A 22,731-nucleotide genomic window follows, 5' to 3' on the forward strand; every position below is an offset into this window, starting at 1 on the left:
TACTGTTTTGGCATTCAGGTTTAATTACTACAGTGTGGTACAATTCCAACAGGTTAGACACCTAAAAATAGGAAACCTCTCCCCTTTTATTTTTCTTTTGATACTCCATATGAAACAGTACCCAATTTATTCCAACTGCCAATCATCTAGATGCTGCTAAAGTATTCTAGGCAATACGTCCTTGATGAAGAACACTAGGAGTCTTGAGTTCAGCTGTAGCCACATATTCCCCATCATTTAATCAACTGAGTTCTTGGACTTAACACAGAATATTTTTCACTTTGGTGTGGTCAACAAAGAAGTCAGAGGTTTATGCCACTGTTGTTTTCGGCTTTTTTTTTTAATTAACGGAAATTTGGAAGTAACTGCAATTTGGAACTGAATTCAAGCCTTCATTGTGGTCAACCACAGCTTATCTCAATTTTGAAGAAATGGCAGGTCACAGTTCATTAAAAATGAACCTCATTTCAGATATATCCAGTCCAAAAAGGAGCAGAGGAACCAAAGCTCCAAATATCTTCTATTAGTCTCTGAACCCAGTCTACTCATTTGGGGTGGGAGAAGAGTATACAGGTAGTTCTCGACTTACAACAGTTCATTTAGTGACTGTTTGAAGTTACAATGGAATTGAAAAAAGTGACTTATGATCATTTTTCACATTTGCTAGTTGCAGCATTCCCATTTGATCACCTGATCAAAATTCAGGCGCTTGGCAACTGGCTCCTATTTATGACCATTACAGTGTGCCCCAGGGTCATGTGATCACCTTTTCCGACCTTCTGTCAAACAAGTCAGTGGGGGAAGCCAGATTCATTTAACAACTGTGCCACAAATTTAACAACTGCAATGGTTCACTTAACAACTAATAACTAATAAAGGAGAATATCTGTAGCTCAGGATTGACATTTGTAGCTTTGGGTTGACATAGCACTGATGATGTTATCTAGTTGGGTAATGAAATGCCTGTGAGAAAACAAGGAGGTCTGTCAGAGAGCATCAAGGGCCCCTCACTTAACAAATGTGGCAAGAAAAGTCATAAAATGGGACAAAACTCACTTAACCACTGTCTCACTTTGCAACAGAAAATTTGAGATGAATTGTGGTTGTAAGTCGAGAACTACCTGTAGTGAGTTGATGGCCAAAACTATGAATGATTGTTATACAGTAAAAAAAACCACCATGAAATGATAATTGGGAAAACAAGCAAAAAATGTACTGGAAGATAATCAGTTTCTTAATCAAAAGGAAGTCTCTATATAGGATATTTGGCACCATCAGCACAATTACCACATTTAGAGAACAAATTCTATTATTTGTTTTGTTTTTAAAGTTAAAAGTATTTTGACTGAAAATAAACCAATGTATATTTCATTTTCTTCATGATCATTTAATATTTATCAAACATAGGTTGAAATAGATTAATTTACTACATTGTGCTTCGTACCCATTCTGAGTTTGATATTTCAGCAACAGTCTGAACGCTGATAGAAAGAGAAGGCTGAAGAATGAAATCAGGAACACTGACTTACAGAGGAGAATTAGAGAAAAGAAACCCACATGACACATTAGGAAACCAACGCTTGCAGGTTTTATAAAATAAAATAAAAATCTGTAAACTGTAAAAAAAGAGTGTCAAAATTATAGGAGCTTTCTTTTTCTCTCAAAAAGTTTCCTGTAGTAGTGTAGTGAAAGTGTTTGTGGTGCATAGAGGAAAACTCAAAATAGAGCACAACCAGCCATTATGGGTAGAGTTTTCCCTCTCCAGCATCCTATTAATTTTTTTCTTTGCCAGTTCTTCAATGAGAACTCTGTTGCGTGTTTAACAAATTATTGATCAAAAAAGTATGAGTAAGCTATGGATTGCACAGGTGAAGAGGAGAAGGCAATGTAGACCAGGAAAAAAAAATATGTAATGAAGATGGTCCTGTGGAACAGACTCTGAACTGCGCTCCTGGATTAAATCATCATAAGTCTACCCTACTTCAGGAACTAGTTCACAAATAATATTATTGGCTTTTTTGATTCTCACCCAGGTTATTTATTTTTCTCTGGACTAGCTTAAATCTTTCAACAGAGTGGCTGAAAAGGAGAAAGAATGTACTTTTCTCAAAGGTTCCCTAATACAAACTCCTCCGATCAACTCTGGTATACAATCATATTTTCATGTCAGTTACATGGTTACTGAACAATGAACATGGAACAAGAAGACAGGCTCATAAATGACCTGAACTACGCAACAGTATTTTTGCCAGACAGGTGACATCTACAGTAGATGTGCAGCATTTGAACTATGAGTATCTCTCATCAGTGCCCTGCTTCATCAGCCAATGTGCTCTCGGTTCTTGAATCCTTTATGTTTCCAGTTTTCTTCTGTTTCTGTTTTGATTTCTTTAACATATGGACCTGCAAAGACCACACATACAAAAGAAATCTGACAATTAAAAATCAGACAATTGTCCAATAAAATAAAATAAGCCTCCCCTAACTGGCATTCCCAATAAGCCAAGAATTGTAGTAGATATACTCAGTGGTAGGATTCAGCCAGTTCGCACCTATTCAGGAGAACCGGTTGGTAACTTTCTAAGCAGTTTGGAGAACTGGTTGTTGGAAGAAATCTTATTTTGTTTTTTCACTTTACAGGGCTCATCCTGTAAGGAAGGCAGGAAGGAAACATTCTGGTGTTGTTTCTAGCCTAATCTTTATTGTCCTGCTTACAGAAACTGCCTCTCTGGTTAATCCTTATTACATTGTAACAGCTAAGGCAAAGCGCCCATCGATGTCAGTGATGTTGAGTTGGCTACCACCACCCTAGTCACATGACTACTGAGCCTTGCCTATCCAGCTGGTCATCAGGGAAGAGAACCGGTTGTTAAATTATTTGAATCCCACCACCGGATATACTGGACATGGCCATGGGAAGCGATCATGCTAACATGTTCTCAATATAATACATTTGATGCAGCACAGAGAGTGGTAGGTAGCAGGAAAACTGCAAGCTATGCATACAGAAATAATATGGTGTAGATTCAGATATTCATTTGATTCTGTATACTGAATCTTAGAAGAAAGAGCTAGCTCTGATTATGATAACAAATATCTTTTGGAACTATTATAGTGTAACAACTTCAAGTTGTTAGAAGGACCTTACAAAACATTGAAAAATGTTTTACTCAAAGAAAACTCTATATTTGGGAAGGAAGAGAAAAGTTAGGCTGGAACCTCACATTTTAATTTTCCATGTACGCATATATTACATGAGGGAGATTTAGCTATGTTTATTCCAGTCTGCAAACTTAAATGGCACAGTGAGAACATGACCTTTGAGCAATAATTCAATTATCATTTGTAGCAGGTCTACACTATGCCTTCTTCAACATACCATGATTTTCTGGGTTAATCAATTTTCCATTCTGTTCGCCCCAAAAAACCCTGAATACATGATAGGACATTCATCTGACATGCAGGTTTATCTTACTCTCAGTAATATACATTCCTGAGATATAATTCTGGTTAGCTAACCCCAAAAGCATCCAACCACAGCAGATCAAGAAGGCTGAAAGGAAAAGTTACAGCTTTTGGCATTTTTTACAACTAAAATATATTATATTTCAACCAGATCCATCTGGCTATAGTCTGTTAAGTACAGGAGCTGAATATAGTTACAGTTTTTCCTGCTTTTCTACAGTCATGATAAAATGTTTGACACCAAATATATAAATTACCTTTGGTCCTGCTGCAGAAATAATTATCTGACCTGGTGGTTGAATCCAGGGCTCACCATCTACTTGGACAGGAATTGGCTTCCGAAGTGTTACACGGAAGTAGGAGCCTTGGGCTATCCGGATGCCAGAACGGAGACCTCCCTGGACTTGACCCTATTTGGGGGTGGGGGGTGGGGGGAAACTAATCAGAACACTTCTTTTTTTTAAAAAAAATCAAGTCTTCTTTGAGATCAATCACTGGGTAAAACTTAACTGATTCTTTTATAATTTTTATAAATGCATCACACATGGAATTTCTCCCAATTACAACCTAGAAGTAAGGAGAAATTTTCCGACAGTGAGAACAATTAAGCTTGCTTCCTGGAGGTGTGGGTGCTCCATTGCAGGAGCTTTTCAAACATAGATTGGACAACCATTTGACCAGAATAATATAAAGTCTCCTTTCTTGAGGGAAGGGTTGAACTAAAAGACCTCCAAAGTCCCTTATAGCCCTATGATTCTATGTTCTATAATCTCCAAATATATCTCCATTTAAACTATCACAGTGAATACCCTTGCTATCATTACCATACTATATTCCTATAGCCTTCTGCTTCAATATACATACATCTCAATTAATTTACAAGTGCAATTGTTTCAGGTCAAGTCAGATTAACAGATGAGTTGGAAGGGACCTTGTAGGTCATCTAGTCCAAGCCAAACAGCATAAATCCATTATACTCCCTAAAAGGGTTCAAATCCCCCCCCCCAAAAGGCTATTAAGAGGAATCAAGTGTGCTTTGACTTACCATGTGAACAACTCCAGTGACACCAACTACTTCTAACAAGCCATCATCAATTTTTGGTTTCTCAAACCGATTGTCATTATCAGACCCCCAAAGATCAGCACCTGATCCCCAACTACGTAGAAAGAAAGCAAGAAATAACCTTATTGTATTTACTTATTTAGAAAATTCATATGGCTGTCCATTTTACATATGTATCTCTGGGTGATTAACAAAAATGCACTAATAATAATAAAACAACTGGAAATCAGTCAACTGCAAAAAGGCAGCTTTACTAGAAACAACTTACATTCTGTAAAGGTACCGTTAACACCACCAAACAAACATTTGTTTATCCCAGGTCCTTGGGAAGGACTTGATAAGTAAATAAAAATGCCAAATCCAGTCTGTGTTGATTGTGTGACAAATCATATTTAAACTTCTAATACTTTTTTTTATTTCTGTAAAATGTTTACTCTGGAACATTTATTTTGCAGGAAATTAAAACAGAAGAACAAGCGTACAAACAGTACATATAGTTTCCCTTCACTGCTACTGCAATTACTGGCATCATAGAGGGGCATTGTAAGCAACTTGAAAGAGAACAGTAAGTATTTAATCATCAGAAAACCAGGTAACATTTAGATATGGTTTCTGTTCTTCTCTTAATGACCTGCAGAGGGCGCTAGAGAGCAGCAGACATACAGCAAAACCTTTAAATAAAATGAAGAAATCCTGTATTAACCCACAGAATTTAATAAAGACTGGGCCACAAAAAAAAAGCCTCTGTCCTGACATACCAAGTCAACCTGTGAAGATGTGCTAGCATTTATAAAGAAACAAACAAGAGTTTAGTCAGAGGTGAGTATAATTAATAAGCTAGATCTACTATTCAGATCATGTCAGATTAACAGATTGCTGATACATTTTTCATATAGAAATATTTTTTTAAAAAAAAAAACTTTAAAAGTGAGAAAAATGTATAAACTGTCTAAAATGTATTTGCCTAGTTATTTTAAAAATTAGTTTCATCTCATTTATTTTTCTGCCCTTTAGTATACTCGGGGCTCATTTTAAAAGCCTTTACAAATAATCCATGTGTTGATTGGATTCACAATCTGTGCTACATCATAATAGGATATGTCTGATTTTGGCTTTATATGATGCATGAATCCAGCTAAGCCGAACAAATGCTGGTTTAGTGAACCTTATATCCATAACTCCAATATTTCCTTGTATTACCTATAAATAATAGACACACTAATGGTAACAGAAGGAATCGTTCTTATAACCCTTTCTGCTCTATATACAGAAGATAGATTTGACAGGTAACTGATAGATGAGAGAGAAAGAGAGAAAGAGAGAGAGAGAGAGAGAGAGAGAGATTTACTATTCATCAGAATTCTTAGAAAAGTCTCATGTTTTGTAATCTGAGAATCTGAGATTCTTGTTGCTGATATTGTCTGATGAAAAGATTTTGGGTAAAAGACAAAGAGGGGGAAATGTCCATACAAGACAGTGAAAAGTTCTGGGCAGCTGGCACAAACATTAGTGACCTCAAGAATCGAATGGCGTGATTTTGTACAAGGCAGCTTAATGTGTTCAGAAGTGAAGCTGAATGGACAAAGGCAGGAGGAACAATAAGTAGAATAGCTAGAACAGAGTCCATTTGTTCATGTCGCTATGCTTCACACATTTTAAAACTGTTTTGTTATCTCTGTGAAATAGTTGCCTCTTTCTCTTTAAATCTGTGTAGGCTATAGGGAATGATACATCCAGGCATGGCAAACTATATGCATCTCACTTGAACAGTGCAATATATCATAGTTTTTGCCATTACAGGAATACTACTTAGACAATTGCTAAAGCCTGCAAACCTTTTTGCCATTTCTTGGCAATGCCAAGTGTGGACCACAATATGTTCTATTTTAAATTAGCGGTTAAGCATCATGTCTAAAAACAGATAAACAAAACAGTTGACTTCTTTATTTTTTTTATCCTGCCTTTATTATTTTTAAATATAAGAAGGTAAACATATCCAATACTCCTTCCTCTTCCTATTTTCCCCAGCCTGTGACATAGGATGGGCTGAGAGAAAGTGACTGGCTCAAAGCTTTCATGCCTAAGATAAGACCAGAACCCAGAAGTCTCCTGGTCCCTTAACCAATAGACCAAATTCCATAGCTCCAGTGTAGTATATTTAAACTGGGAAACAAGATAGTATGCAGTTGCAGTGTTAACAACTGTATAATAAGTTTGCAGTCCCAACAGAAGAAGAACAAAGGCGAATATATGTAGCTCAGGACTGAAATGGGGGGGGGGGGCTAATGCTCTCTGAGCTTGGTGCTTTTCTTGATGTTTCATTAGCCAAAATTAGGTAACACCATCAGTGCTAGTCTAACCAAACTCAAAGAAAACCTTCTTCAGAAGAAGAAGCACATGAACTTGAAGCTTCTATGCATTAACAGCTCAGAGTTGTTTATTAAATCCACAGTAGAATAACATAACTCAGAATGCAAAGCAAATTCTTAATACAAAAACACCCAAAGTATTTATTAATAAAGCAATTTTAACTATCAAAACAAAGCAGCTGTAAACACTAACATAACGACTGTTTGGTAAAAAGCAAATCCAAAGCCTGATGACAAGTATTTACCTGGGAATATTGATGAAAATAAGACCCTCTATACTTGGTAGCTCAACTTCATGCTGGTCCACCTGAAGTTTGATTTCTTTATGAAGACTCCTGGTATGGCTCATTTTCTGCAGCCCAACTTTTACATAGACTCCTTTGTTGTGTAGCCTAAAAATAAAAGTTGTGTTTCTTTTATTAAAAATGGTACATCACGGGCTGTGCTTTGCTTATTGACACAATAGCTTCTTTCTCTGATTTTATGGGATACTTGCTTTCCTCAATCAGATAAGTAAATGTTTAGCAAATCAAGCCTGATATGGAACTGGGCTGTACATTATTTAAAAAGTGACCATGTCTCAATTAGGTTGCAAAGCAGAATTGTCAAACATCTTTGCTCCTATATGAAGACCAGTTTCATACACTAGAAGGTAGAATCAAATCAGGCCTTACTGAAGATGAACACTTCAAAGTCCGGAGTGAGATCATACATGGTTGAACTGAAATATCAGAACAGTGAACCGAGGAGCAAGACACTGGAAGTGGGATTCAATGTGAACAGAAGAATAGCTTAATCTTGACATGTTTACTTAGGAACTATGATGAATGTAGAAATGCAAGGAATTGTTGGAAGAAACAAGGCTCAAGTGGTTTGGAGCTTAAACTAAGAGAAACAAGAATGACTCTTGAGTCTTCTACTTCACCTCTTTTGGAGTATTATCCCTCTTCAACCCAACCAGCAGGACTATTTGGGATGATGGGAATTGTAGTCTAATGCCTCTGCAGGTACCAGGTTGAGGGAAGAAGAGATGGAGCTATCATGACAGTAATACTTGCTACCTAGTGTGCTGTGTCAAGATTCCCACTTCCCCACATGGAGGGCAGGCTTTATGTGAATAAATACAATGGACATGTTTATTTACAAAATAACCACTGATAGTATTGCGTTACCACTTCATATTGCCAGAAACCGGTGTTTACTTCTTGTTTCTGGCAAAAATGCCCATTGTGGACAAAGAAGTCCCCTAATGACCATGGGATCTGCTTTTTGCTTAATAACCAAAAAAAAAAAAAAAAAAAAAAAGAGGAGGTAATCTGGTGGCCCAATTAACTACCAGCACAATTTACGACCCTAATTCCAGAGTCAATTATAGTTGTAAGTCAAACATTGCCTGTATTAATGCGCTGGAACATATGAAACATATGAAAGTTTCTTTTCAATGATTATCTGTTCATGGGAGAAGTTTTTCCTTTTCTCAAAAAGATTACAAATACCTGCTATTGAATTTGCCTGGCTCTTCTTCCCTGGCATGATGGAAACCTAGACTCAACTCTGCATCAATTCCAAGGCCACAATAATTATTCATCTGTACAATCTGGGGGTGGGGTGGGGGGAGAGAAAGTAGAAATGAAAAAGTTTCACTTTTTGAACTAAACTATTTCTAATTTCTAACAAATACACAGGAACATCTCCATTACAAACTCTTCAATTTAAAAAGAACTACAGTATAAAGCAGATCCTAACTAGTTAGGTTCAACATCTAGTTGTGAACAGACAAATGTTATCTTGATATTTGTCTTCAACAGGACAAATGTCTATCTGTCTTTCATAAGAACTCATAGCATTTCCAAAGGCAATCCAGTAATATTTTCAATTCTCAGCATCCAGTTTATCTGTCGTCTTCTCCTTTTTCTACACTGCCAAAACATATGTTTTGCTTTTAGTCTGTCATATCGCTGCACTCAGTATGTGAGTTTTGCTACAAAATAAAAAGATAGGTGAGGCATTGGATTTCGTGAAGAAAGAATTGGACCCCTGCTTATGTAGCCATGATTCTTCTAAATGATTTTGGACAAACCAGATTAACATAATCTTCCTGGAATCCAGCCTTCTCTGAGTGATTTCTGGGAAAACCAGATTAACACAATCTTCCTGGAATCCAGGAAGAAAGCTTTCTCTGCCATAGCCACTGGCCTTTGAAACATTCTCCCCCCAAAAATGAGGTGAGCCCCCCAATTTCCTGCCCTTTCTGAAGTGTCTGGAGACATGGTGCTGCTGACTCACTTGAGTCTCACATAAATTGCCTCCTATCAGAATACATTGTTTATATATTTTATATCTCTCCTTAACAGATTAACAGAGTTGGAAGGGACCTTGTAGGTCTTCTAGCCTAACCCCCTGCACAAGCACGAGATCCTACACCATTTCTGACAAATGGCAATCCAGTCTCTTCTTGAAAGCTTCCAGTGATGAAGCTTCCACAACTTCTGAAGGCAAGCTGTTCCATTGGTTGATTGCTCTCACTGTCAGAAAGGTTCTCCTTAGTTCTAGGTTGAATTTCTCCTTGATCAGTTTCTATCCATTATTCCTTGTCTGGCCTTTGAGTGCTTTGGAAAATCGCTTGACCCCCCCCCCCTCCTCTCTGTGGCAGCCCCTCAAATACTGCAATACTATCATGTTTTTATGGTTTAATTGTACACCGCTGAGTCCGCTCTGTGAGTGACATGGATGTTCTCCAGATTTGATACAGTAACAGATAATTTTCCTTAGAAAATTTTCTGAAGAGGTATGACATATTTCACGTTAACTCCCACACATTCTTTATGCAATGCATTTCAAGAGGCTACATAAGAAAGCTGATGATTTCATTTTATGCGGCAGACAATGTGAAGCTTACCCTGCTTATCCTAGTATAGAACAGCACACTCAGCTGCTGCTTTACTGGTTTATAAAAAGGAAAGAGAAGTAAACTGTGATCCATTTTACAAGGATTTTATAAAAATCCTAGCCATGTGGTGATTACATGATCAAACATATATATTCCAATTACCATATTTCATAGCTTGGCAATCTTCCAATTAGGGTGTAACAGAGCACCATCACAATTTATAGGCCTTTCAAAATAAAATCACATCACTCACAAACAATCAGAATATTGATTATATTCTCATTATTATCATTATACAATTATACAATGTTGAGAATAGCTGGGAATTGTAACCAGGTCTAAATCTCGGCCAAAATTAGGCTGGGGGTAGAGGGGTTTTTAAAAATACAATGACTATATATGTATACTTTTTTGTTCTATTGTTTTTAAAAAAGGAGAATACATGTTAAAATTAAATATGTATATTGAAAAGGAATTATAAATACCCTCAACATAAAATGGAGCTTGGTCAGATCTGAAATACACCAAGTAAATGAGATGAAGAATGGAAAATAGAGGAGAGAGAGGGAAGAAGAGAGGGATAGGAGAGAGGGCAAGGGAGGAGGGAAGAGGAGGAGAGAAATGGGGAGTGGAAAGGGGAGAGAGGAGAAGGAGAGAGGAAGGGGAAGTTGAGAAGGGAAGGATGACAGAGGGAAAAAAGGAGGTAGGGAGGGGGAGGAGAAAGGGAGAAGAAAGTGATGGATAAGGTACAAATATGGTGTATGGAGAGCAGAAGAACCAATAATTGTTTTTGGGAGTTGATGGTAAGATAAATCAATGTAAACATTTAATAATACAATATGTTGTTGTCTATTATATGCTATGAAAATGAAAAAAATAAAAAAAACTTTATAATAGGAGAATATTGATTACATACTTATATAACAAATACTTATTTTCCACCATAATTTGCAAAAAAATTCTTTCCAAATCAGACAATGTGATTGTCTGGATTTGTTTTCCCATTTTGTCTCTCATAGTTGAGGTCTACCTATGCTGTCAATTACAGGCCTCTCTCATCTTTTTAAGTTGGGAGAACTTGCACAATTGGTGGCTGAATAAATACTTTTTTTGCCCCACTGTATGTATGTATGTATGTACAGACAGACAGACAGACAGACAGACAGACAGACAAACAGACAGACACACAACAAACACACACACACACACACACACATATATATATACATACATACATACATACATACATACACACAAACAGACATATATATGTGTGTGTGTGTGTGCATGTGTCTGTTTGTGTGTGTGGGTGTGTGTGGGTGTGTATGTATGTATGTATATATATATAAAACATAGATTTATCCTCTGTGCATAATGTCTGGAAAGATTGCTTTTCATCATGACTTGCACATTCATCAGAAAAGAGGAACAGAGAGTGAAAAAGAGACTAATTGTGGTAGCAAAAAAAAAAGATAAGTAGAAGCAAAAGTGAAGGGAAAATGGAGAGAAGACTATAAATTATGCCCAAAAATCTACTTAATAAAAACAGCAGGCATCTGAGAAAGACACTACAATACAACCAAGTTATCCTCTACTGCTTCAATCTTGAATTATTAGATCATTCTACACGTTTATGAGTTTTGGAAGTTCAGTGCCTTCCTTTTTTGTTGTTGTTGCTACATTTTTACAGTTTCAGGAAGGAAAACTTGAGAAATACCTTAGGAGGTTCTGGCTCTGATACACCATTTTCTGAGCTTTCCAGTGCCTCTTGAGCATCTAAAAGGATGTTCCAACGATCCATAAGCACATCATCAGCTTCATCTACGGATATCAGAATCGAGTACGGATCTTCGCCACTATAGCCAGCACCCCAGCGCAGGACCCTCCCCAAGTCATTACCTGATAAAAAAGGCATATTTTCATTTTAAAATATCTAACTAAAGAAAAAGAAAAACCTTTTACTCTCACTTAACCTGAATTTTAATAGGCTTACTATTTCTGACCAATAGTGTATACCGGTGGTTCTCAATCTGTGGTCCACAAATCCCCGAGGGACCACGATGTCACAGTGGAGTCCACAAAGTCTTGAAGAAATGTTATGATTTAAATCTTGAGTTAAGTCTTGGTGGTCCGGGGCCACAAAAGTATTTTAAAAGGGGTCCATGGTGAAGAAAAGGTTGAGAACCACTGATGTAAACTAGGAGTTGTAGTTCTGCCACATCTACAAGGCCATTGATTCAAATACATTTTTAATGATCACTTACAAAGTTAAAATGAGATGTTTTCTGAATTTGCCATTGGAAATAACCTAATAACATCAGTTTGCTGTAATGGTAGCCAGTGCTAATTTAATTTGCGGAAGGTTAGAATCAGAGGTGGTTGCTTCCGGTTCAGCCGAACCGGTAGAGGGAGTGGTGGGAGGCTCCACCCACCACCCAGAAGCTTCTGCGCTCACACATGCAAACTGATAGAAAACCAGCTAGCAACCCACCACTGGATAGAATCTATGAGCTTATGGAAATCCTCATCCATTGCCCTTCTTCTTCCTAAAATCCACAGTTTAAGCCTCACCTGTTCCTAATGGCAAAATAGCCACAGATGGTTCAGGGCAGGCGAGCTTGTGCCTGATATCTTCCAGAGCACCAAGGACCCATCCAACTGTGCCATCACCACCGCATACCAATATTCGGAAATATGGAATTTGGGAGAAGGCATGAAATCTTCAGTGTATAAAAAAACAATAAGCACAATATTATTATAAGCAAAATTGCAAATTCAAGCATGTGTACAGTTTACTTTCAATCTATCCAGCAACTAAAACCAGACATGGGCTCATGTATCTTATTTTCTTAATAGACTGAAGTCGATATCCCAAGAACCAGATGAATTCTACATGGGCAACGAGAGACTGGACTTCATTTAATCCAGCAGCAACCCTTCAAGCTCCAAAAGCAATTTGAAAGTTAACAGAAAGAAATGAGAAATCTCATTTGGCTCTCAGACTCCTAGGAGATGCCCAAAAGTAACTTTATGGATCTGGTCCGAGTGCTTTTGAGATACAGTAGAATCTCTGGTCACAAACATTTCTGACCACAACCAAATCAGGCTCCAACCAAAAAAATCACTTTTTTTTGTAGCCGATTTCCCCTTCCACGCCATTTTTTTTGTAAGCACCAAATTTCCGAAATTATGTTTGGGTCACGACCAAATCAGTTTGCGACCAAAGTTATGGAACGAATTATGGTCGTGACCAGAGGTTCTACTGTACTGACAAGAAGATCACTCACAGAATGATCTAGTATTACCTCTTCATTCTAGAAGATCTGGGTTGTATTAAACATGTTTTTTCCCCATATTCTAACATAACAGAACCAAAATCAGAAAAAATAAACAAAAACTGAGCCAACCTAATGTTCATTTTCAAATAAGACTTCACCTTCACCTCATATGCATCCTGCTCCCTTCCTACCATCTTTGTTAATTTTAAATAAATTTTAACATTAACATTTACTATTTTAATATTTAAGCCACCTAGTGTCACCTCTTGGAGAGATGGGCATTTCATATATATGGAGTGATGGAATGGGCCTTGGTATCCTTATAGACCCAATACAGTAGGGCAAGAGCTATGAGGCCAAAAAGTCCTTCTCAATCTCAGATTTTCATATTACATTTGCCCTCAAAAACAGCTGTTAGGAGAGCATTAAAGCAGGCTAAAGTGCTCTTCAGGGTTTGAGAATGGTTGTTTGATTTAAATATCTTGCTGGCCTGAAAAATGGGGATTGACTACTCAAAAACACATTCCTGGGCAACATAGATAAGCCCACTTGGCCTTTGAAATTCAAGTGCCTTGCTTGAACAATGAAAGCATTTGATAAAGATGGTAAAGAGAGAAAATTAATGTTATTACTTCTCTTGCTGAAGATAAATGGACTGCTTTAATTTTCATACAATGCTCTTATCATCTGAAAGTCTATTAAGCTTTCTTCTACAAATCTGTTAAACAAAATGGAACTGTGCCCACTAACATTTTATAGTATCACTTTCTAGCTATGTAATACACATTCAATATGAAAAGCCGACAGATTTGCATGTGGCAAGAAGAAAAAAAGCAAAATAGTTTGTTGCCTATTTGAAAAAAAAAACACCTCATCACCAATAAATAAAATTGAAGGGGAAAGTACTCAAACCAACCTAAAATTAATTTCTTACTTATTTAAAAAACAACCTTTTAGAACATGTGAGTGTATTTCATGCAGCTTAAATAGGAAAAAACTGCCGGAATGTTTCATTTTCAAGAGTTAATATTTTATCAAAATTTACAGAGCCGAGGTGGCGCAGTGGTTAAATGCAGCACTGTAGGCTACTTCAACTGACTGCAGTTCTGCAGTTCGGCTGTTCAAATCTCACCAGCTCAGGGTTGACTCAGCCTTCCATCCTTCCGAGGTGGGTAAAATGAGAACCCGGATTGTTGTTGGGGGCAATATGCTGACTCTGTAAACCGCTTAGAGAGGGCTGAAAGCCCTATGAAGCGGTATATAAGTCTAACTGCTATTGCTATTGCTACATATGTACGTGGGGGGGGAGTCATGTAATGAACGTTCAGTCTATTTTCCAATAAAGGGCAAGTGTCTAGAGTTTTCTCTCTTTTTCATTCTTTGCATCATTGTGTCTTTGACAAATTAGCTTCTTTTCTTTGGAATAACCGCTGCCAAATCCCAATGCAAAAAATAGAAATGGCATTTATTCAACTCACCCTGACAGTTTTAATAAATGACTTTAAAGCCTATTGAAAAGAGTGCAAGGATTTATTATTTGACAGAACGGTTAAATATCTCTTCCTTTTTTTTTTTTAATTGAACTTTTTGGCGTGAATATTGTCCAAGCTCAGCCACATTGCTATTCACACTGTGATGCTTCCTAATTACTGCACTAAAAGCTTTTGAAAGAGGTGGCTGGCTTCCAAAGTCTTTGTGGAGCATTAGCCCAAGGCTTCGGATCTGCATTTTGCAAACAGCGGCTTTGCACTCCAATCCAAGTAACCTTCCAAAATAAACAGATGATAAGGTGTCAGAATCTTCTGGTCAAAGGGAGAATTAGGAAATCCCAACACAGCAGCTGCAAAATCTTAAAGACGTTCCTTGGCAATGCCATCTTGTCACCCATATTGAAATGATACAAGATCACCTAATTAACCAAGGTTATAGATTTTCAAACTCCTGAGTCATTACGCAGTGCCAAATTTTAAGAGAAAAGGTTTAGGAACAAAAAGGAGTTAAGACGAGGAAATCTTCTCTGCTCCAAGGCATGGTAAAAATGTCAGTCCAGCAATTTCCATTTGGCCATCAGTCAGGGCTTCAGCCGCTTTGCAAGGCCAAGAGCAAGGAGGAAAAAAAGCAAGGGAAAAAAACAACAAGATCACCCTAAACAAATAACACGTGAAATAGTCAAGTTGTGTTGAATAGAAACAATAGATTACCCAGGCAGGGGACCTCCATTTGTTAGTTCAAAGATCTGATGAGGATTCAACAGTTTTCGGAAACTGTACAGTAAATTCCGACCTTTAAGACCTCCACTTTTGGGATTCACAAATACAAGCAAAGGACAGCAGTTCTGAGGAAGCTTATTTTGCTAAAAAAAAAAAAAAAAATGAAAGGAAAAGTGGTTAAAAATGTGGCATTTAGAGTCAACAAGATAAAATTCCAACCTACATGATGATGCTTATGACAATAAAAGGAAACCCAATATCCCTAACAATCTAAGACTACTTTTTTTTGCAGATTATGGGGAGGTGTTGGTCATTAATTTAAAAGCCACAAAGATGCCTGTTAGTGATTTCCAAAGAAAGTCTTATTTTTATTGTTTGCACCTAACTTCCAGTAAGAAGTCTGTAGAAAGTCTCAGTCATCCAGGTCATGGTTGCCTCAAAGATGCTTTTTCAGGAGGCAACTGGACTTTCTGATTTGTTTGCTTCTTTTCTTGAAAACATTTCGCTTCTCATCCAAGAAGCTTCTTCAGCTCTGACTGGATGATGGGGAATGGAGAGATTTATATTCCTTGCAGAAAGCTGGTCATTTGCATCCATTCAAAGGGTGTGCTTCAATGACCCTCAAAAAGGATGAAAATGACCAGTTGTTTACAAGGAATATAAATCCTTACATACCTCACCATCCAGTCAGAGCTGAAAAAGCTTCTTTGTCAAGCTTCCAAATAACACGTCCCATGAAATACAGTCCAAGGCATCCATTCTCCATCAAAGTCTGTTTATTAGGAACATATCAAATTGGCAAGGACTTGGTGTAATTCCGACTCTGGCCAGGATCTGGAATTACACCCAATAAAAAGCAAAAGTTTGAAACTTCCCCCCTAAGTCACAATCTCCAATCAATTCTCAGTGCAATCAGTCCTGTGATTTCAAACTCCACTTTCCTTCAGCTACAGGCATCTTCTCTGTTCCCATGGGAAGGAATGCCACCTAGGCATAACATTTCCCCTTTATCTAAGTAACCCCCCTTTCAACAGTTAGAGAGTGGCGAGCCTGAAATGCCATTAAGTTCCTTTACTTGCAAACCTAAAAACTAAGAAGAAATAGACAAAGGCTACAATAAAATATGGCTACACATGTGTAATATTCAGGGTCAACAGGAAGCTTCTCATCCAAGAAGCTTCCTCAGCTCTGACTGGATGGTTGGGAATGTAGGGATTTATATTCCTTGCAGATAGCTGGTCATTTGCATCCTTTTAGAAGGTCATTGAGGCCACATGGAGGTTAATCTGTGTCCTCAGGGTCACCTGAATAGTGCTAATGATTCCTGTAGTCTGTAAATTTTTTTAGAGGAGATAAATCTGTTAATATTCCCACACCATTCAAAGGGTGTGCTTCAACAGCCCTCTAAAAGAAGGCAAATGACCAGCTGTCTGAAAGGAATATAAATCTTTCCATACCCCTCCATCCAGTCAGAGCTGAAAAAGCTTCTTGGATGATAAGCAAAATATCTTCAAAGGGGAAAAAAACAAAAAAACGAAGTCCAGCTGCCTCCTGAAAAAGAACTTTGGAACTTCCTGTAAGGAAGAGCACAATTAATTGATTATCCCAGACCAATCATACACATATGTAAAACTTAAAATTGCCTGGTATGTCAAGCCTGAAATAGCTAGTTATAAAAATGGGGTAAAAGCTGACTTCTACAAGGGATAGCTAAGAACTTTGGCAACCTTGATATACCAGAGTTGAGTTATCAAAAGTAAAACGTCTGGAAAAGCAGGTAGTGCCCATATCCATGAAGCCCTTTGTGCACATTTGTTCCAGTTGTGTCCTTTCTCTTAGACTGGTAGGCTGTTTACAATCATTTGTGCTCTGGTCACCTCTGGTTTGCATTACTGCAATGTGCTGTGCATGGGGCTATCTTTGAAAGCTACCAAAAGCTGTCACTGGCCTAGAATGCAGCAACACAAGTAGTTGTTGGACACAAGTCAGTACACTCATATAACACCATTAGTTTTCCCACTAATAGTATATGGTTTTAAGAAAGCCTGAAGATTGAAGAACTGATGCTTTCAAATTGGGGTGTTAAAGAAGACTCCTTAGAGCAGTGTTTCTCAACTTTGGAGACTTTAAGTCCTGTGGACTTCAACTCCCTGGCTGGGGGATTCTGGGAGTTGAAATCCACAGGACTTAAAGTCGCCAAGGTTGAGAAACACTGCCTTAGAGGATATCAAATCAGTCAATCCTAAAGGAAATCAATCCTGGCTGTTCTTTGAAAGGACAGAAATTGAAGCTGAAGCTCAAATACTTTGGCCAGCTAATGAGATGAAAGGACTTGCTGGAACAGACCCTAAATTGGGAAAGATTGAAAGCAAAAGGAAAAGGATACAACAGAGGATGAAATGGTTAAATAGTGTCATTGATGCAGTGAACATGAATTTGGGCAAACTCTAGGAGACAGTGGAGGACAGCGGGGGCCTGGTTAGTGCTATGATCCACAGGATCGCAAAGAGTCATACACGACTTAGTGAGGAACAACAACAAAATTTTGGGAGCTGTGTTGGCTCATGGATGCAGTTCAAGTTGCCAGTTATCATCTATAGAATAAAAGCCCTCCATGCCCTAAGGCTAGGTTATTTGTAGGACAGCTCACCTCCAATTGTCTCTGCTTAATCTATGAGATTTTGCAAAAACAATGACATCTAATGGGACCTGGTGATGCTTTCTCTGTCCTGGCACCTGCTTTATGGAATATTATTTCCCAAGGTTCAAATGGTGTGACCCTACTAGCCCTCCATAAAGTCCTAAAAATATGGTTCTTCTGGACATTGGGCCAAAGTGTGAGATGAACTCATCTGGAATGAAAGCTGTGGCTGGTCTCAATCACTCTGTTAGCTTTTATTTTGTTATTCTCTTTTCAGATCCAGAGATTGGTTGTGTTTCATTTTTAGGTTTTGTTTTTGTTTTTGTTTTCCATGTTTGTCTCCCATTGTAAGCCTCTCAGGGTTGCTTTTTGCAAGCTGGACATCCATATAAATCAATCTAACGAACAACAAACAAATATATCTTGAACCGTCTCTGCCACATTTACTCCAAAATGAGCAAAGCTTATTTTGCAACCTGAATCAAAGGTAAGGCATTGATTGTTCTAGGCAGCTGCTTAAATACAGGAACAGTTTGCCTTTATCCCTAAAGACTATCTTTCGTTGGCTTAGGCAAAAATGGAAAATAGCAGTGACAAGCAGTTTATTTTAGAGAGAATGAATGGATTAATATTGTCAACCCAAATAATTCTTTTCCTCCTGGGCTCTAATTACATCTGGCTCTAGTAGAGGGTTCTTTCTGACACCATGATTTATACTAATCACTGGTCTGAGCTTCCAAATGAAAAGATAAACTACTCCAACCTTTCGGTAGAGGTACTTTAAGAAACAGAGCATCAGTGCTCATTATGGTTTATTCTACTTTAACAGCCAATCAGACGAACCAATTACTTACTTACAATGAAACTGAGTGGTCTTCTGTGAATTCACCCAAGGGCTTCCCACTTCTGCAAAGCCCATTCAGAATCTGCTATAGTATATGACATGTTTTGCTTGGAGTCTTGTCCTCCACACATACAATGAATGACTAGCTGTATTTCAGGCTAAATCCTCTTAATTCCTGATACCAACATTCCTGATCCTGCATGAAATTCTAAAGTCACTAGCACCAAGCAGAGAAGAAGGGAAGGATGTATGAAGACAGATTACTGGAATCGACACCTTCAAGATGTGAGCCAGTCAGTATAAAGATCTAGGTCTGTGAACCTATGGCATGTGTGCCGGAAATGGCATACAGAGCCATCTCTCTGGGCACGCCATTCATCGCCCGTTGTGCATACCAGCCAGCTGGTGTTCACACACACAATGGCACCAGAAACTGAAAGACTAGGTGACCGGCACACATGCGCAGAACTTCAGGGAACTGCTCTTCCGGTTTCCGGCACTCCCCCGCATTTACGTGCTCACTCCTGTTTTGGCATTCAGTGCCGAAAAGGTTTGCCAGCACTGATCTAGGTTATGCACTTTTCCCGATGGACTGACAGAAGTTCAGGCCATTTGGGGAATAGGATGTAATCCCAGCACATAAATCACAAAATGAAGCAAACCATGGCTGCTGAAGCTTTCATGGGATGAAAAGGATGTAGTTGGATTCTTGTGCATCTTTGCTAGGACTTTAGTCAGCATTAAGAACTGCTGGAAGACGTTTTATATGGACCTGTTCCATGGGAACCTGAGTTTACCTCCTAGAGATGGAAGGCTTATTTGGTCACTACTGAAAAAAGACAAGGCATTGGTGTTTGTCTCAAGATACAGTGATCATTCTTGTATTTGATCCAGTGGATTCCAAGAGGTTTGATGAAGGAGATTAACTCCAAGACTGGAAACAGAACATTACAAATAGGTAAATGTTGTGGAACTCTGTATCATGACTGCTGGGAGATTTGGGGAAGAGCAAGAGAAGATGTGAGGACATGGCCCTCATCTTTAAAAATAGAAAGGGAGATCTTTGAGTGATAGGTAGCACAGAACTCAAGACCATGGAAGAAGAGTGTAGTGAAGGGCTATGATATGAATATATGGAACTGAGGGATATTAGGGCAATATATTTCCCAAAAACCAAGCAATCATTAATCGGTTATGCTCCCAATGATCTCAAAATGGATGAGGGGCCTTTCTTGTCAATCCTTCAGGAACAGAACAAAATTCTTGGGCTTCCCTATTAAGGGGAAGTGTAGTTTCTGCAAATTCTGACAGCAAGGCAGCAGGAATTGGCAAAAAGCAAAAAACAGGGAAACAAATAATCACAGATAAGCATCTAGCTGGACAAAGGTGAATTCCAAGTCAAGCAATCCAAAGCCAAGCTGAAGATTTATGATGCCAAATCAGCAACAGTTAAACAAGCAGGGGTTGTAAATAACTGGATTCACAAAGTCACCGTACATGTAGCCAGATGCTTAAATTGCTTCTAGCAAATGAAAACTGTTTCTGTGAGTCTTAAATCCCTTCCTTGCCAAGAGTGCCAGCTGTTGCCTTCCTTCTGCTCTGCTGGTTAGTTCCATGTCTTCCCCCCCCCCCCCCACTGGGGAGACACTGGGTTGAGATTGTGGTTACAGTACACCAAATCAATGGTCCTTCACAAAATACTGAAGAGGTTTTTACAGAGGAAAATCAAGATCCATTTGCTGTATAACAGAGTTGAGGACATTTGGAGGATGGGTCCAACCACCTTCTCCATCATATAGCACAACTCCTCACAGTGCACACCCTTATACAAGATTATGAATCCTCCATGGCGGCCATGTTGGAATTTGATTTTCAAAATCCCTACAAGTCTTTGTAAGCAACCCCTGGCAGTAACCCCCAATTTTGTCCTTATTTTATTTTTGTAGTACCTACCTATGCCAAAAGGACATAAGTAAGACCCTATGGACTTACAACAAACTATATCAATCAGAAATATTCATGTTTCACTTTCACTTTTCATAAATGAAAATGGACTATATTAACTCTCTTATTTTTATTGTGGGACACTTGGTGAGGCTACCCTTTCATCTACTTTATTCCATGCTTTATACTAGAAAACTGTGGTTGATTTCAAACAATTATGTGTAAATCTGTGTAAATCTAGCTTCACAAAGGTAATAAATTGCTTAGTTCCCTTCTCTTCTCTTCTGCCAAAGTTGGACAAAAATTGAAAGTTTCTGCTTCTAATTTAGATTAACCACAAGTTTACACATAGCTTGTGCTTAAATGTAATCATGGCTACTTTACAGAAAACAGCTTCACAATCCACAGACCTGACTTGTTTCTACTGCCATCAAACAAAGGACCCCCTCCCCCCCATTTCTAAGGTCTCATTAATCTAAAGTGGAACCAAACATCTCTGAACTTTTTGCAACTGATCTGAGAACAAAGGAGATTGTTTATGTAATTTTTAAATTATTAATCAGGTTGGATCTGAACCAGTTCATATGAACAGTTCACCTTGCTTTTTCTACACCTACACACCAGTGGTGGGGTTTCCATTTTTTTTACGACCGGTTCACTCGTGCACATTCGCGTGCTCATGTGACACTTCTGCACATGTGCAGAAACGTCCGGGTGGGTGGGCAGAGCCTCCCACCGCCACAAGTACCAGTTCGCCTGATCTGGGCTGAGCCAGGAGCAACCCACCTCTGCCTGAAAAAATTAGAGTGCTGTCTTAGGAAAAGCACTATGGACCAAGTGTCCACTTGAGCAGAAATAAACCCCTGCCTGCCTCTTTTAAGTAAAAGCAAACTCTTTGAAATCTGATTAATATGTACAGGAAATCTTGTAAAGCAAGACTTAATTGTTTGCATGATCCTACTGAACAATTTCAAGTAAGGTGGGGATTTTTCAAAGGGTTTACTATAAGTCATTGATCTTTACAATTGCACCCATTGTTTAAGATGCAATTCTTAAAGTTCTTATCTAGAATTCAAATACCATGCAAATCATAAGAAACAAAAGATTCACTTAGGCTCAGTAAACAAGCAATAGCTGTAACTAAAGCAGGTTAGGAGTTACAATATTGTCCCCAGATGTAATCTCACAAATGCTCCCAGTATCAGAATGTACCCACAACACAAACCAAGAAATGGTTGGGGAGAAATTCAGCCAGATAAGAATCCATAGGATTGGTCTAACTCATAAAAGAAACATCAAAGAATTCCTAAATGTCATAGGATGCACATCCAGGAAATAAGATTTCATGCTGCTACTGTATAAGAAAATGTGACCACGGTTCATTCTTGCATTTTCAAGAGATTTCAGCCTGCTGGATCTATTGCCAATTCAATATTGACTATATTCAACAATATGCAGAGTTATTTACAAAGGTAAATTAACTCACTGTTATACTCTCCAGAAATAATTAGTGTTCTTATAGTGTTCTTTAAAGCACACTGGAAATATCCTTCAAGCTTGTAAATTGGCAAAGTTGTTTTTCTTTTAGATAGAACCAAAATAGCATATTATTTTAAATGCCCACATCAAACACAACTGTTCTTTGTTTATAACAACACATTTCCTAATTGACAGTAAACTCTTCTGTGCCACTGTGTGTTAATTCTTCACATTCTCTGTGTGATCAGAGTAGAATATCAAAATAGTGCTGAATTTAATTTAACAAGTTAAATTGCTATAAAAATGAAATCACTTTCATTTCACTAAGAACACTTTGCTCTGATTGTAGAATAGATTTGTATCACCTCTATGCCAAAGAGCACATATTTAATTAATACAATTTATACTGGGCAAATGTTTGAACATTCATTATTTAAACAATATCAATATAGTTGGACGTTAAGGAACAACTTAATTATGCAAAATATTCAGTCAGCAATGTGGAATGGATTATTTCTTTTATACTAACTAATTAATATATTCTAATT

The 22,731-nt window shown here is 38.0% G+C and overlaps 1 protein-coding gene across 2 annotated transcripts in view; it reads right to left on the reverse strand.

Moving 5' to 3' along the window:
• Nucleotides 1–1,067: 1,067 nt before the first annotated feature.
• The window catches only part of DGKQ (diacylglycerol kinase theta), a 104,271-nt gene continuing 82,607 nt past the window's right edge, over nucleotides 1,068–22,731 (reverse strand). Inside the window, exons 16-23 of one of the 2 annotated variants that reach the window (XM_032214714.1) lie at nucleotides 15,267–15,418; nucleotides 12,359–12,507; nucleotides 11,505–11,686; nucleotides 8,394–8,494; nucleotides 7,143–7,289; nucleotides 4,511–4,622; nucleotides 3,723–3,875; nucleotides 1,068–2,403 (exon numbers count right to left, since the gene is read on the reverse strand). In XM_032214714.1, coding sequence (XP_032070605.1) covers nucleotides 2,305–2,403; nucleotides 3,723–3,875; nucleotides 4,511–4,622; nucleotides 7,143–7,289; nucleotides 8,394–8,494; nucleotides 11,505–11,686; nucleotides 12,359–12,507; nucleotides 15,267–15,418 — 1,095 coding nt within the window. In that variant the 3' untranslated portion in view covers nucleotides 1,068–2,304. Of the gene's footprint in view, nucleotides 2,404–3,722; nucleotides 3,876–4,510; nucleotides 4,623–7,142; nucleotides 7,290–8,393; nucleotides 8,495–11,504; nucleotides 11,687–12,358; nucleotides 12,508–15,266; nucleotides 15,419–22,731 lie in introns of those variants that run through there. The other variant, XM_032214715.1, reaches the window with a different exon arrangement.

Source organism: Thamnophis elegans, chromosome 3 (assembly GCF_009769535.1).
Source record: "Thamnophis elegans isolate rThaEle1 chromosome 3, rThaEle1.pri, whole genome shotgun sequence".
In the NCBI taxonomy this organism is placed as follows: Eukaryota; Metazoa; Chordata; class Lepidosauria; order Squamata; family Colubridae; genus Thamnophis; species Thamnophis elegans.